Consider the following 16,294-nt stretch of genomic DNA (forward strand, 5'->3'; position numbering starts at 1 on the left):
TTGCCTACAATATATTGAGATTTTTTGTTGCATTTGTTGATAAAAGCTGTTTATCAACATGTACGAAAATTGAAATATAATTTATCAAATTTCATCACCCGAACATCGTCGGAACATATGCAATTGAGATCTCGTTGGAATCCTTATTACATTATTTTTAATTTGATATATTTTTTGCGAAAAAATAATTTAAATTGAGAGAGTTACGTAAATTTAAAGATTTGAGATGATTTTGAGGAGAGAGAAAATAGTTAGTTATAATTAGGGAAATTGGTCTCTAAAACCATGAACTTTGCCCAAAATTTGGTATTTCCCATGAACTTTGAAATTGGTATATAATATCACGAACTTTGTATTTTGTTTGGTATTCCCAAATTCACTCAAATAAGATATTTTCATCAAAATCTTATTTAACATAGGCAACCGTGATATGTTTTATAATATTTGAAACCATTTTTTAAGTTCATAGCATGTAGCATAAAAAGTCACGTTGAAAACCACGTTGATTTAATTGTGTCAAGTATGATAAAAGCCTCGTAAGTTAGTCAAATATAGTAATAAACATGCCATGGGAAATACCAAACAAAATGCAAAGTTCATGATATTATATACCAATTTCAAAGTTCATGGGAAATACCAAATTTTGGGCAAAGTTTATGGTTTTAGAGACCAATTTCCCTTATAATTACTATATATAGGATTTGACATTAATACCCTTTTAATTTAATTAATAATTATTTAAATTTAAAATATATTACACTTGACAACCACGAGATTTTCTAATCTAATAATTAAAAATTGATCTCAATTTTGGATTAATAATTAGTTAGCAATTTATCGCATCCCCTCGTGTGATAGTATCAAATACTATTAATTAGGAAGTCCATCTTTATGCATGTACACCGAGAAACGAACACCAATCAATATTAAGTTTAAAACCCATTTTTATATGTTGAAATTCTCCCTTTAACACGAGTTAAACAGTTGATAATATTATTATATTATAGAATTCTAGTACAGAAGGTAGAACCAAACTAGGATGTTGAAAAAAATAAACTTATCCTAAGAACTTAATGCCATGACCATGAGTTTTCATTTTACCGGGGCAAGTGTGTGAGGATTTAATTAAAAATAGAAATTAACAAACCCTTTCTTGCTGGTTGAGACCTAGGTGATTCCATCTATATCTATTTTCTCCTGTGAGTTCTTGATCAGGGGCCTTAGTAATGAGTGTTTTCGTTTTGGTTCTTGATTTTGTGTTGCTTAGAGAGTGTTCTTCTCTATTTATTCTGTTTGCTTCAGTTATATTTTTTCCTTGTTCTTGCACACCTTCTTATGCTCACCAAAATTTGCACCTACTCACTCCTTTGCACCGTCTCTCGATAGATTTGGGCCGTTGATTTTATCAAAAATAATAAGTGTTTGAACTATAATATTAAGCTAAAGAAAAAGTACTACTCCATTATTAATAAAAATTCGAGAGTATTTCGTCGGCCCAAATAAAGCAGTAAAGCTCATTAAGGTCTTGGGCTTTAAAGCCCAGCTTTGGTGATATTGAACGTTTGGTTGGCCCATTAGGACGTAGTTCGGGTTGATTTTGGAAATTATACTTCTGCTAATTAGTTACAACTCCAATAATCTCATAAAAATTGAAACTATTACCAATCGATAAAAATTACTATACCCAATGTAATTTAATTTATACTCCATTCGTATACCTAACTAACAAATCACGTGTAATTAGTTTTTAGTTCATTAATTATTAAAACAATAGTGAATAGGGAAAAAATTAGTTCGCAATCAGTAATTACTAATGTTGCTCAACTTAGTGGGTAGGAAATGACAAGTTTGATTTATTTGACTGAATATGCATTGACAAAAATATAGTACTAGTAACTAATAAAATATAGATCTAGATCATAGCAAATCTCAGTCTGAACTTAAAGGTGCAGAAAAAATAGTAATGATTAAAGTTGCTAAGAATTAGTACAATATTTTTGAAAATGATACGTAGAAGAATGTTTCAAATAAACACCTAAATATTAGATAATGGAACTAATATAATAGATCCATAAATAAACACATCTCACGTAATTACTTGGAACTCCAAAATCATGAGCAAAAGGAAATCACTTAGTTTAAGAGTAATATAAAAAATCTAAAGGGTACTGATAAATGCACAATTGTAAGCACATAATTGAACATTTTAGATATTTTACATTGAAATTGATTTATAAATATAAATTGGTTTAAAATAAATTACATAATAACCATTCTGCAACAATTTAGAAAAATATTAAAATTTTAAATTAAATATCTACCTATTTAAAAAGTAGGAGTAATTTTTTATTGAATGTTGTATAATTATTTCAAATGAAGCTCAAAATCATGTAAAATTTTCATAAATTTTCCATATAATTTTTTATAACTAATAACAAAATTATGTTGTACTTTAATTTAATTAAATTTATAATTTAGGGGCATTACGTATATTTATAATTTATGTACATTTATCTTTATTCAAATTGCAAAATAGGAGCTCGTAGCTTATATGGGAAAATATTCTAACTTGCTAAATTTTTTTCTAGCAAATGATTACATGATTAAAGATAACAATGAAAAGGTAATTCATGCTTGCAAGAAGTCATCAATGGAGGTTTGCTTCTTATCATGACAGGAAGAAAAATTAGTACTATGTTTATACTTTTATCTTTCTTAATCTTCTGTTAGCTTTTGGACTATTTTTCTTTTTTTGCATGACATTTTTCTCGTGTTGAATGCACATTACCTATAGTGTTATTGAATATTGTATCAAATGAAGCATATATATCGTGTAACATAATAACTTAGAAGAAGAAAAATTGAATTACGCCCAACATGCTTATACTACCACATCGATTCAATAGTCTAAAACGGTTTGCTTATAGTTTTTGTCAACTCTCCAATATTTCTTACATAATTTGTACACGAAATGTGTGTTATGGTGTTGTGTCCCTATCTTTGAGATGTTTGGTATCTTTGAACATTGAATTTCCCCCCTTAGAGAGAAGAAAGAAAGCTCATGTGATGATTGTATATCTTGATTATCATGAAAAAATTATCATTACATTGATGTACTCCTTTTCAAACTAAAATTTTACTTTAGTTCCATTTATTGGTGATGATTGATTCAATAAGACAATATGTGTCAAGTTTGATCAAGAAATGTTAGACCCAATTTGACTACTTGGGTTCACACAAGGTGACACCATCTTTATTGTGATCAATAAGATTCTTACACTTTTTAAGGTCTTCTTAATAAATTAGTAGTTCTCACATCTTTTTATGATTTCAAGTGCATGAAATGTCAATTTGGATAGACAACGAAGAAATTGTAAGTGAATAATCATGTGTTGCTATTTTTCTTGGATCACGGGAAGAAATTCATTTGTGGAGATGAGTTAATAGGAAATCCCAAATTATAGTTGATTGTGGTATAAAACAGTTCTATCTGGACATGAAGAAGTGATTTATGGGTTAGAAATGTTCACTGCTGAATTGTGATTAATTAATTTAGTTTCCATGATTTCATATATAAACTAATATATATACTTTCAACTTTCGGAATTAAAAAGGTCTAAATTAAAGTTATTATGAGATATCAAAATTCTCTTTTCTTAGTTGTATCATTTTTCACTTTTCTGGTTCAATATTTTCTGGTCCACGGGTCAATAGTTTCCCATTCAATTTTATATGTGCCAATTATTGAATTTTGAGTTAGGAGAATTGATTTTTTCATCATCTCATTGATCACAATTATTTTGTTTTGATGATCCAAAAAGTTCAAATTCCAAATCAGGAAGTATGATCGATTTTGGGCCTTCTAATTATTTAATTATGGCGGCCACCTCGTGAACTTTTCTCACCTTTCTTATCTTTAAAATTATTTGTAGCAATTGATTTAATCTAAGATGTTATCCTGAATAATTGTGTCTTTTTGTGAAATATACCAAACAGTGTACACTTGTTTAATCATTATTACTACAAAATAATTATTTACATTTCGTAATTGTGAAAATTGAGAATTTGATAAATGACATGAAATTAAATATATCTAAATTTTATTGTAACATGTTCATTATATACGGAGTATTATCTTTCAGTGTATATAGATTTTTCAGTATCTTGTGGAGTATACTATTGTAGCAATTATTGGAACCTCTCTGTGCATGTATTTGTCTAAAGAATTGGATTAAGGCACTTTCAATTTTAACAAGATTCAAACATCTGTATTTAATGTGGTTGTAGTAATCGTGTAGTGGCTAATTAAGGAATGTTGCCGATTCAAACAATTCTCTTTGTTTAATACTCCTACTTTGGTTGTGTTTTGATTACCGATAATACAAATTAGCCTTTTAATAAACCCTTTTAATTGTAATCACAACACGATGCAAATTGAGAGTTTTAGTCGCTAGCTTTCTTATTGTGGATAAGTGGAAGGCTATCGGATTGAGATTTTACATCAAATAATTACTTTACCTACTTGATTATATGCTTGTAAATAAGAAATTAAAAATAAAGAAAAGATAATTTAACACCATGAGTTTCTGACTGATCTACATATGACATACAAAAGTCATAAGGCCGAACTAGAAAAGTCAATACGTATACATAAAAAACAAGAATTGCTAAATTATACTCCACACATTAATTAAAGAAACTATGTTAATACTATTAAAATTTCAAAATAGTATTAAAATATAATAAATATACTATTACAAAAGACCAACATTCCACGTTCCACCAAACCCCAAAAACTAGATACAGAAGCGTGAATGCATAGTGCATCAGGTTTCCCATCAGCACACAATCAAACATGCCTCGCCTAGGAAAATAAAATTCACTACTACTATAATTTAATAATTCTAAGCCAAACATTTTATTCATAGTCACCTATAATATTAATTTAGGAAAAATTTCATGGGGCTCTGCGATAAACCCCCACGCCCACTGTCACATGTTTTAACATTCCTATTTTACCAGCCAATTGGGTTCGAGGCGAGTCCCCCACGCGGCTTAATAAATTTTGTTCTAAATTAATACTATTGTATTTATCTTTCTCCATAGTTAATGCTCGTCTGTATTAATAGAGCAGGAAGCAGAAAAAAATTCTCAGTGGAGGTTAAATTTTCTAATTTGTTTATGAGATTTCAAAACGATAATTTTCTTACTAGTTGAACCCATAACAGTGTTAATCTACAACAATTAACAAAAAAAACCCAATAATTGTAACAGTTTTAAAAAATATTGATAAAAATTTATAGTTTGGTATCCCCATTTACCCCCATCTACATCCACTAGTGTTTATCGTATGATACTGTTCGTTTGAGCTTTAATCTACTTTTCGTGTTTTCGTTGAAAAAGAGACATTTAAATGTAGGCATAATATTTTGTTGTTGATATTGCACGTGGTATGAAATTTGAAGTGTCTAGAATTTTTACGATATTCTTTCGATTATATGCTAAGTACATAGACTTAGTTTTCTTCTATGTTACACGTACCTTTGAGTTTTCTTTTACGCATAGTATACAAATTGACATATATAATTTGATAGATTGGAATTGGACTGTACTCTTACCCAATTTTACTGATTCATGTATTGTAGCGTGTTTTAAGGACATTATCCTGTATTATTGCAATGGATATTTCAATCTAAGCCTAACTATAGATATTGACATGCAAATTCCGATCGGATATTTCTACAATTACACACACAAACAATAATTGTACTTTGGTTTTATGCTATACTTCTAAAGTGTATCTCGGCCGATATATTTATATATAAGCTCTCCTTAGGTGCTTAGTTATATTAAATTGATAGATATTGTAATGATATGCTTATTAATAACACTATATCAAATGAAACATAAAACTAAAATACAGTAGAGGGGCTCCATGTGACGTTCAAACTTCATTTGGCAAACACAAAAGACATCCCTTTTTGTTAGTCGCATTCTATATTCAAGATTTTAATTAGGTACATGGCATTGTTTCGTATGCTCATAAGTATTCATGGGGTTGACATGTAACATGTTGCAAGTAACTAGTTGTCTAATGAAAAGACTACGATATGGCGGCGTCGAATGGATTATTTTGTATAGTAATTGACTGTGCAAAGGAAGAAAAAACATGGTGTACTCATTTCCTTTTGCTTATTTAGATTCAGATCAGCACCACGATATATGCAAATAAAAGTTTAATTTAAAAACTGCATCTAAGCTATAGACATGCAGGGGCAGCGCAGTTGGCAACGGGGGGCAGATTTTGCTGCAAAAAGTTTAATTAAATTGGTGTGAACAAACAATTTCATTATGTGAGTGGGATTTCATCCTAACCGTCGTTGGTTTGGCTGAACAATTGGAAGCGGTTATTAAACAAAGGCAGAACGTCTAGATTATTTTGTGCTGTTAATATTGTGATTTTCATGTGTTATCAAGTTTGTGTCATTATTGTGCTGTTATTATATCATGTCAATAAAGATAAAATTGTGTTGCTAATGGATTCGTGTTGTGTGCGAGTCGTCTTCGAGTTTGAAAGGTAGAATGAATTCATGTTCTAGTTTAATTAGGATTCTTTTAATATGTTTGTGTTTTGATTTCATCTTAACGAATTTATTCACTATCAGGTCGACCCGATAACCACTCAACTCACACTATTTGATCATCCTTTTTTTTACCACAGGTATACCGAACCCATCTTTGGCGGACCCCGACTAATGTCGCTTGACCGGATTTGCTGATTAAGACCGAAATATCAATTTTTTGAACATCACAGCAAGAAAGAACATCTAAAAACATCGAGAACAATCACTTAAAATTTTGACATAAATAAAAGAGACTAAAATTGTCGTATGAAAATTTGTGTTCGTGTTTCCAAGACTTGAAGAATGTATGATAACACATAAATTATAGTTCACGATGGTGTTGTATACCTGTGATGGTTGATTGCTAGTACTATAGTATATAAATTTATGTATCATAAATGTTATGCTTAACAGCGCTTACAAGCGAATTACTAGTATCATACTCCAGTAGAGGAGGGTGTGGTCCGAATTTATATATTTTTAAGTGGAGTATAAGATTCTATAAATACAGCGCATTTCAGTTTCAATTTATACTTGTATCCTCCATTTTTAGATATTTTTTTCTTAGAATTTTTATTTTAAAGTTTAATTTTTGAAATTGTTATTTTTTTATGAATTTTAATGAAGTATTTTTGTTATTTATAATAAAAGTATTAAGAAAACATATGAAATAATTATTGTTGGAAGGATAAAAGTGACAAAATAGGACGATTATTAGTGCATGGAGGATGATTTTTCTGAAATGAATAATGAATAAAACATGCTGTAGGGATCAGATCAGTCTAGATCCACTAATTACCGAGACCTCTTTGTTCTTGTACAAGAGAGCTCAGCCAAACTCTCACCCACGCGGCTGATTTTACACAAGTAATACAAACTTAGATTACAAGAATCTAGTTCTAACTATTACAAGGTCTTGGAAACTATCAACTCTGCTTCCTAGCGATTACTTCAGCCTGCACACTCAACACACAAGTTAGTAACAACAAGAAAGATCCTCTCGGATCTAAACACAAGAACTAACTAAGAACAAAGAGAAAGACAACAGATCAAAGAAACTTGGCTCAGAACCCGCCACAACAACTCTGATCTATTCTTCCAGAACTAGACCCAAGGGAGCACCAATACCTCAGACCACCAATACCTCCACCAGAGAACCCCTCACACCAGATCAAGTTCCACTGAACAAATCTCCACGCACAACCTCCGAGTTCTCACAAACCCTAGTTCCTCTCCAGCAACAAGCAATCGAAGAGATTGCTTCACACCAGCACTCACAACAGATCTACCAATCAGAGAACCATGCAAGATCACCAAGAGATGGCCGGAAGATCATCGGAGAAGAAGAGAGAAGAAAGAGAAGCACTGAATCGAAAGAGGAGATAGAGAGATTAGAGTGAATAATGAGAACGGCGCATAGCCTTCTCTCAATTAACACACAACCCTACATCCAACGGCTGGAAGGCAGCATCCGAGAGAGAGGGCATGTGGCAGCATCTAGTGAGAGAGGGTAAGTAATTGGGCTCAGCCCAATTAATCACATCCGGGCTTAACAAATAACATAGCCCAAATATGAGTCCACTCTAATATATCCAACATACTCCACCTTGGACTTTTATTCTGGGAAACCAATCAAGTGTTGTAGGTTAAGACATACTCATCACAGCCTACAAGGCAGATCCCTCAGCACCAAAGGACAGAGTCCACTAGCATTTTGGGAACCACCAGGTTGCCATTTAGACACCAGAGGGGCTGACACCCATTAGTCTAAAGGACTTCATGCCTCCAACCACCTACCACCCTTACCACAACAGATAAGGTGGCTGAGGTCTTTCCCCCGGGACATGCAACCTATCCTAGATCAAAGTGCAAAAACTTAATGCAGAAAAGAAGTTTCTCTAATGGTAAGGGCTTAGTTTCCATGTCAGCTGGGTTTTTATCAGTATGCACTTTTTGAAGAAACACTTCACCTTTTTCTACAATGTCTCTGATGTAATGAAACCTTACATCTATATGTTTTGTTCTATCATGGAAAACATGATTTTTACATAACTGAATAGCAGATTGAGAATTAGAGAACACAACAGGAGAGGTTTTCACAAACTTGAGTTCAGAAAGCACTCCCTTTAACCATACAGCCTCTTTCATTGCCTCGGTGATGGCAATATACTCTGACTCAGTGGTAGACAAGGCCACAATGTGCTGCAACTGGGATTTCCAACTTATGCAAGACCTACACACTGTAAACACATAGGAGGTAGTTGACTTCCTCTTATCTCTGTCATTGGCATAGTTAGAATCCACAACCAGTTAGTAAAACACCATCATCACATTTAGAATAGCATAAACCATACTTAGCAGTTTGCTTCAAGTATCTAAGAAGCCATTTCAGAGCTTCCCAATGAACAGGACCTGGATTAGACATGTATCTACTAAGACATGAAACAACATAGGCAATATTAGGCCTAGTGCTAACCATCAAATACATCATAGATCCAATAGCATTAGCATAGGGAATTCTCTTCATAGCATCAACTTCAGATTGAGACTTAGGGCACAGATCTTTACTCAACATAAAATGAGCAACTAAAGGCACAGAAGCAGACTTAGCATCAAACATGTTAAATTTTTTCAGAATTTTGTACACATAGGGTTCTTGATGCAACACAAGGGTAAAAGCTTTCCTATCTCTAAAGATACTTATCCCTAAGATTTTCTGAGCATCACCAAGATCCTTAATGTCAAATTCTCACTCAAAGCAGCTTGGACACCTTTTATGGTTTTCAAACAGGGACCCATTATTAACATGTCATCAACATATAACAATAAGAAAACAGGAACACCATCAAGATTCTTAACATGCAAGAAAGCATCAAAGGTACTTCTTACAAAGCCTAACTTCTGCATACATGTATTAAACTTGATGTTCCACTGCCTAGGAGTCTGTTTTAAACCATATAAAGCTTTTTTTAACAAACACACATGATTGGGAAACTTGGGATCAACAAAGCCCTCAGGCTGTTTCATATAAATGGGCTTATCAAGATCACCATGCAAGAAGACAGTTTTAACATCCATTTGCTTTAGTTCCCAAATCAAAATGAGCACACAAGGCAAGCATCTGACAGTAGTGAATTTAACAACAGGGGCAAATATTTCTGTGTAATCTACCCCCTCTTGTTGGGTAAAGCCCTTTGCCACTAATCTAGCCTTGTACCTAAGGCCCTCCACCTCATTTTTCAATTTTATAAAGCCTCCTGCAATCAACCACAGATGCACCAGGAGGCAAAGGTACAAGAATCCAAGTAAGATTAATTTTTAGTGAATGCATCTCCTCCAACATGGCTTTATGCCACTGACTCCAGAACTTTGATTTTGTAGCCTGCTTATAAGTTTGGGGCTCATCCCCATCTGATTCATACACATTGAAAGCCAAATTTATAAGGGCAACTAAACCAACAAAGCCATCATATCTAGAGGGTTTATTGACATTTACCCTTCTAGTTCTATCTCTGGATAACACATAATCCTGCAAATTAGTATTATCAATAGCATTTTAGATGCCACTTGGGCTATGTATCACATTCTGAGCAGCAACAGGAGGAGAATTTCTAACATGACTATTATGCAAATTAGGCACATTGTCAGCAACATTTTGGGCAGGATTATCATGCATCACATTTGGATTTCCTTCATCAGGTGTCTCATTAGGAGTATAGACTGGATAAGTGTTCCAAAATGGCTGCTCCATCTCACTTGGAGCATCACTGGGATGCTCCACTCCAGTGAGTGTATCTGTGGACTCCACCTCATTGAGGGGTTCATTGTCCACATCTATAGGATCTGGGCTACTTGTCAATCTTAAGCAGGGGAATTCATCTTCATTGAAGACCACATCCCTACTTATTATGACCTTGAACCCAAGTTCATCCCTTAGCCAGACTCTATACCCTTTGACACCCTCAGGGTAACCTAGAAAAACACCTTTCCTAGATCTAGGCTCAAGTTTATCAGACCTATTATGCACAAAAGCAGTTCAGCCAAAAACCCTTAGGTGAGAAAAGTTGAGAGGCTTGCCACAGAACACATATTCAGGACACTGACCAACCAGAGGCACAGAAGGAGACCTATTTACCAAATAAGTAGCAGTTAATAAAGCATCACCCCAAAACTTTTTTGACAATCCAGACTTAGAAAGCATGCATCTCACTTTTTCAAGTAAAGTTCTGTTCATTCTCTCAGCAACCCCATTTTGCTGTGGGGTATAAGACACTGTTTTTTGTCTTCTGATTCCAAAACTGTCACATAAGTCATCCATCTGATTATTGCAAAACTCCAGGCCATTATCAGTTCTAATAGCCTTGATCTTCTTACCAGTTTGAGTCTCAATCAAGGTTTTCCAAGTTTTAAGTTTTTCAAAAACATCAGACTTATGTCTCATCAAAAAACACCAAACTTTCCTTGAAAAATCATCAATCACAGACAAGAAGTAAATACATCCAGAGTGAGAAGACACAGAAGCAGGACCCCAGACATCCATATGCAAGTATTCCAAAATACATTTACTCACATTAGCAGGAGCAGGAGTACTAGGAAAAGAAACTCTATGTTGTTTACCCAGCACACAAGAATCACAGAAATGCAACTCACTTTGAACATCATTATCAGAAAGGATGGCATGTTTTTTCAGAATACTCAAGCCTTTAACACTCATGTGACCTAGCCTATTATGCCACAACATGGTTCTATCAGTTTTAACTACATTGGCATAAGCTTTTTCACATGCAAGAGGCACAGCAGTACAGACATACAAACCACACTTTTTCTTAGCTTTGAAAAGGCACATAGATCATCTGCAAATTTTCATACAGCCTTCCCCCCATTTACCCCCCATACCCTCAATTTCAAGAGCAGTACAAGACATCAGGTTATAACACAGGTCTGGAACATATCTAACATCCTTCAGGTTGAGCACATAACCATTTTCAAACTTTAAACACACAGTGCCAATACCAAGAATTTCACATTTCTTGTCATCAGCCAGACACAAAAGTTTTAGTTACAGGTTTCAGCTCAGAAAACACTTCCTTGAAAGGACTCACATGATAAGTACATCCAGAATCACATAACCAGTCATTAGAGGTAAAGGGACAAGCAGGAGAGGCATTCACAAATTGCAGATCATGCACCATGAACACAGAATCATTAACATTGTCATATGTAGCAACATTAACAAGGGTTTCAACTTGGGCATTGTTGTTGGGAAACTTATTCTTGTTAGGCTTAGTGCACTCTTTCTTATAGTGTCCAATATCACCACAATTGAAACACTTCCTATAGGTTTTAGGATCCTTGCTTCTAGACCTAGACCTAAACTTTTTCCTAGAGTTGGAGCCATTTCCAGAACCTCCATTAGGCTCATTTCCCCCTCTAGATTTAGATCTACCTCTGACATTTAAGACTTTGTTATAAGCATTCTTATCAGCAGCTCTTTCCCTAAGTTCAAGTTCTTTAGACTTTAGGGAGCTAATAATAAGGTCCACAGGGGCAGAATACCTACCATACTTAATGGCAGCCTTTACATCACTATAGGAGTCAGGTATGGCATTCATAAGAGCTATACTAGTGTATTCATCTATGGTTTTATCACCTGATCTCTTAATATCCTGAACCAACTTCTTTAGCAAGATCCAGCTTAAATTTAAACAACTTTTCAAGCAGATACATTCTTAAAGACATAGAGGTTTCAGTATACAGAGTATCAAGCAATTTCCACATTTCAGAAGCAGATTCCTCATGATCAACTTTCCTAATCACAGATCAGATAGATTTAACACAATAGTGGCCCTAGCCAACTCATTCATTTCATCAATTTTATCCTGAGCAGTATCCTCAGGTAAAGACCCATCAACAACTTTGAAAACTTTTTGTTGAATCAAAACACATTTCATTTTTTGTTTCCAAATAGCAAAATCATTTTTACCATTATAAGGAACCAAACCAACAGGCTGAGACATTTTAGCAAGAAAATTTGCAAGGACACAGGAAGCAAGACAAAAAACACAAAGCCTTACACACCTGAAACAAAGAGACATACACAAGCAACACAAGAACAGACCAACAGCTTTCACAAAACAGACAAGACCTCAAATCCTTGACTGTCACGAGCAACACTGGCCAAGGCTATCCCAGCCGCAATCACTCACTACTGGAGGGCGCAGGGGGTCATTTGGGCAGTATAAAATGCTTGGTGGTCAAGTAAAATGAGATCACAAGATCACAGAGCACAAGAACCAGCGGAAGCAACACAGACACAGAAAGCACAGAAGTCCTAAGTCTTTGCCAGAGACTGTCTACCAGAAAACAAGATCCCAAGCCTATATTTGGCACTAAACAGAAAACTAAAACAAGAAAGGTATAGCCAATTTACCAGAGTGAATACCCTCTCGAAGGAGGATTCCACTTGCCCACCTCCTTAAGCGACTCGGCGTGCTAGACTTATCCCCCCGTGGCTCTGATACCACTGTAGGGATCAGATCAGTCTAGATTCACTAATTACCGAGACCTCTTTGTTCTTGTACAAGAGAGCTCAGCCAAACTCTCACCCACGCGGCTGATTTTACACAAGTAATACAAACTTAGATTACAAGAATCTAGTTCTAACGATTACAAGGTCTTGGAAGCTATCAACTCTGCTTCCTAGCGATTACTTCAGCCTGCACACTCAACACACAAGTTAGTAACAACAAGAAAGATCCTCTCGGATCTAAACACAAGAACTAACTAAGAACAAAGAGAAAGACAACAGATCAAAGAAACTTGGCTCAGAACCCGCCACAACAACACTGATCTATTCTTCCAAAACTAAACCCAAGGGAGCACATATGGATTGGATAGAGTTAACCCTCAGACCACCAATACCTCCACCAGAGAAACCCCTCACACCAGATCAAGTTCCACCGAACAAATCTCCACGCACAACCTCCGAGTTCTCACAAACCATAGTTCCTCTCCAGCAACAATCAATCGAAGAGATTGCTTCACACCAGCACTCACAACAGATCTACCAATCAGAGAACCATGGAAGATCACCAAGAGATGGCTGGAAGATCATCGGAGAAGAAGAGAGAAGAGAGAGAAGCAATGAATCGAAAGAGGAGAGAGAGAGAGATTAGAGTGAATAATGAGAACGACGCATAGCCTTCTCTCAATTAACACACACAACCCTACCTCCAACGGCTGGAAGGCAGCATCCGAGAGAGAGGGCACGTGGCAGCATCTGGTGAGAGAGGGTAAGTAATTGGGCTCAGCCCAATTAATCATATCCGGGCTTAACAAATAACATAGCCCAAATAAAAGTCCACTCTAATATATCCAACACATGCTAGGGAGTACTTCCTCCGTCCCCCATTAGCAGTCACAGTTTGACCGGGCACGGGTTTTAAGAAATGTAAATAAAAGTTGGTTGAAAAGTTAGTGGAATGTGAGACCCATTTTTTTATATTGGTTTTATAATAAAATATGAGTGAAATGGGTTAGTGGAATGTGAGATTTACTACCATTTATGGTAAAAATGAAGTGTGACTCTTAATCGGGGACGGAGGGATTAACATTTAACTATTGACAAATGGCAATGGTACGAGTAGATTTATAGAGAGACTCCGTAAATATGGAGAAGACTGGTAATTTACAAATGATGTAGAGGTGGGGTATGAATATAGCCTAGATTCCGTACGGTTAAAAAAATGAAGTGGCTTGAATTTATTTTCTCAGTGCCACCTCGTCATGTATAATATTAAAAAATGTAAAAAGCTCACTTTCTATGCCCAATTGCAAAGGGATTGTCACAATCAGTCACACGCCATCAAAAGCACAGAAAAAAAAAACAGTTTTTGAACGTATCCATACACCACTTATTAACGTCGAGAAGAGAGAGTCTGAAGCCAACAATCAACTCTCTCTTCAACGAACACCAATACACCACCTATCTATCTAGTATCTATATATATAGAGACTAGAGAGAGAGATATGAAAGAAAACCCAACAGCACCAGACAAAAAACACACGCACCGTACATAACACCCTCACCAACTCTTCATCCAATCCTCATTCCCTTGCCATCCGCCACCACCACTGTCTCTCATTGCTTCTTTTTTATTCCCTTAATGAGATTGAGAAGACTAGCATGCCTTACAAAAACCCATTCCCCTTCTTCCAACAACATGCCCCTGTCAACCACCGCCCCCCGCCCCCAAAAAGTCGTGGTGGTGATGGGCCCCACCGGGTGCGGCAAGACCAAGCTCTCCATCGACCTCATCTCCCGCTTCTTCCCCTCCTCCGAAATCATCAACTCCGACAAAATCCAAGCCTACCGCGGCCTCGACATCACCACCAACAAAATCCCCCTCTCCGACCGCCGAAACATCCGCCACCACCTCCTCGCCCACTTCTCCCCCTCCGAATCCCACCCCGAGTTCACCCCCTCCGACTTCCGCTCCGCCGCCTCCGCCGCCGTCTCCGACATCCTCTCCCGCCGCCGCATCCCCTTCCTCGTCGGCGGCTCCAATTCCCTCCTCTACGCATTCATCGCTAGCAAATTCGACCCGGACACCGACGTCTTCTCCTCCTCCTCCTCCTCCGCCTTCTGCCGGGAGCAGCGCTACCGCTGCTGCTTCCTCCACGTCGACGTCGCGCTTCCCGTGCTCAACGCCTACCTCGTCAAGCGCGTCGACGACATGCTCGACACGGGCATGTTCGACGAGCTCAAGCAGTATTTCAGCAGCGGCGAGTGCGACTCGGTGAGCCAGAGCGGGCAGAAGAAGGCCATCGGGGTGCCGGAATTCGAGGGGTATTTTCGACGTTTCAAGGATGACGTGGAGGCGTACGAGGGGGCGGTGGGGGCCATCAAGGAGAACACGTGTCAGCTGGCGAAAAGGCAGGTGGCCAAGATCCAACGGCTGAGGGACTGCGCCGGGTGGGATCTGAAAAAGGTGGACACGACGGCGGCGCTGAGGGCGGCGGTGGAGGGGGCCGGTGGGAGGAGGGTGGCGGAGATTTGGGAGAGGCAGGTGTTGGAACCAAGCGTGAAGATTGTGAAGCAGTTCTTGATGGAGTAGGTTTTCCAGCTATTTCCAGCTAAATTGGACATTCCCCCCTTTCTCTCTCTTGTTTGTTAAGACTTGAGAGTTTTTTTTTTTTTTTTTTTTTTTAAGTTTTCTTGTTGTAAAAGTTTTGGAATTGAGGGGGAGGGGGGCGACCAATTTTGATTTTTGGGGATGAGATGAACAGGGAGAGAAAGAGAAGGGGGGCTGGCCTGGCCTGGGCTGGTACATTCTGCTAATTGCCACTAACTCATAAATACAAACAAAAACCAGTCAACCAAAAAATTGTATGCTTCTCCTTGTTTTCAATCCATTTTTACTCATTTTGTTCGTACCAATAATTTCCACTATTTTCTGAAATCTAGCAACATAGCTAGACTGAGAGTTTGAATCCTAGGTTTCATGTGATCGAAAACCAACAAAAATTCATTTATTTACCTTTAATCATTTTTTGGGGGAAAGCGACACCTTTGGAGCTTGGGCTTTGAATGCATTAATTTGATCAAACCTGACCTGCCATTCCATGGATAGTGTCCTTCCTTATAACACTAGTCCATTTTAATCTATTTA

At 36.6% G+C, this 16,294-nt stretch overlaps 1 protein-coding gene and 1 pseudogene across 1 annotated transcript; one reads left to right on the forward strand and one right to left on the reverse strand.

The window, feature by feature from the left end:
- Positions 1-7,549: 7,549 nt before the first annotated feature.
- On the reverse strand, positions 7,550-14,767 carry LOC125189257 (uncharacterized). Its single transcript, XM_089059286.1, has 13 exons — positions 14,712-14,767; positions 13,624-13,725; positions 12,379-12,432; positions 11,687-12,317; positions 11,511-11,613; positions 11,194-11,396; positions 10,728-10,750; positions 10,207-10,639; positions 9,903-10,152; positions 9,100-9,185; positions 8,728-8,831; positions 7,791-7,908; positions 7,550-7,579 (listed from the first exon to the last, which is right to left on the reverse strand). The coding sequence occupies exons 1-13, from the start codon at positions 14,765-14,767 to the stop codon at positions 7,550-7,552; spliced, it is 2,193 nt and encodes a 730-aa protein (XP_088915412.1).
- LOC125191349 (adenylate isopentenyltransferase pseudogene) lies at positions 14,671-16,033 on the forward strand (annotated as a pseudogene).
- Positions 16,034-16,294: the final 261 nt, after the last annotated feature.

This window comes from Salvia hispanica, chromosome 5 (genome assembly GCF_029641045.1).
Source record: "Salvia hispanica isolate PSC_SH4W2 chromosome 5, Shi_PSC_v1, whole genome shotgun sequence".
NCBI classification, from domain to species: domain Eukaryota; kingdom Viridiplantae; phylum Streptophyta; class Magnoliopsida; order Lamiales; family Lamiaceae; genus Salvia; species Salvia hispanica.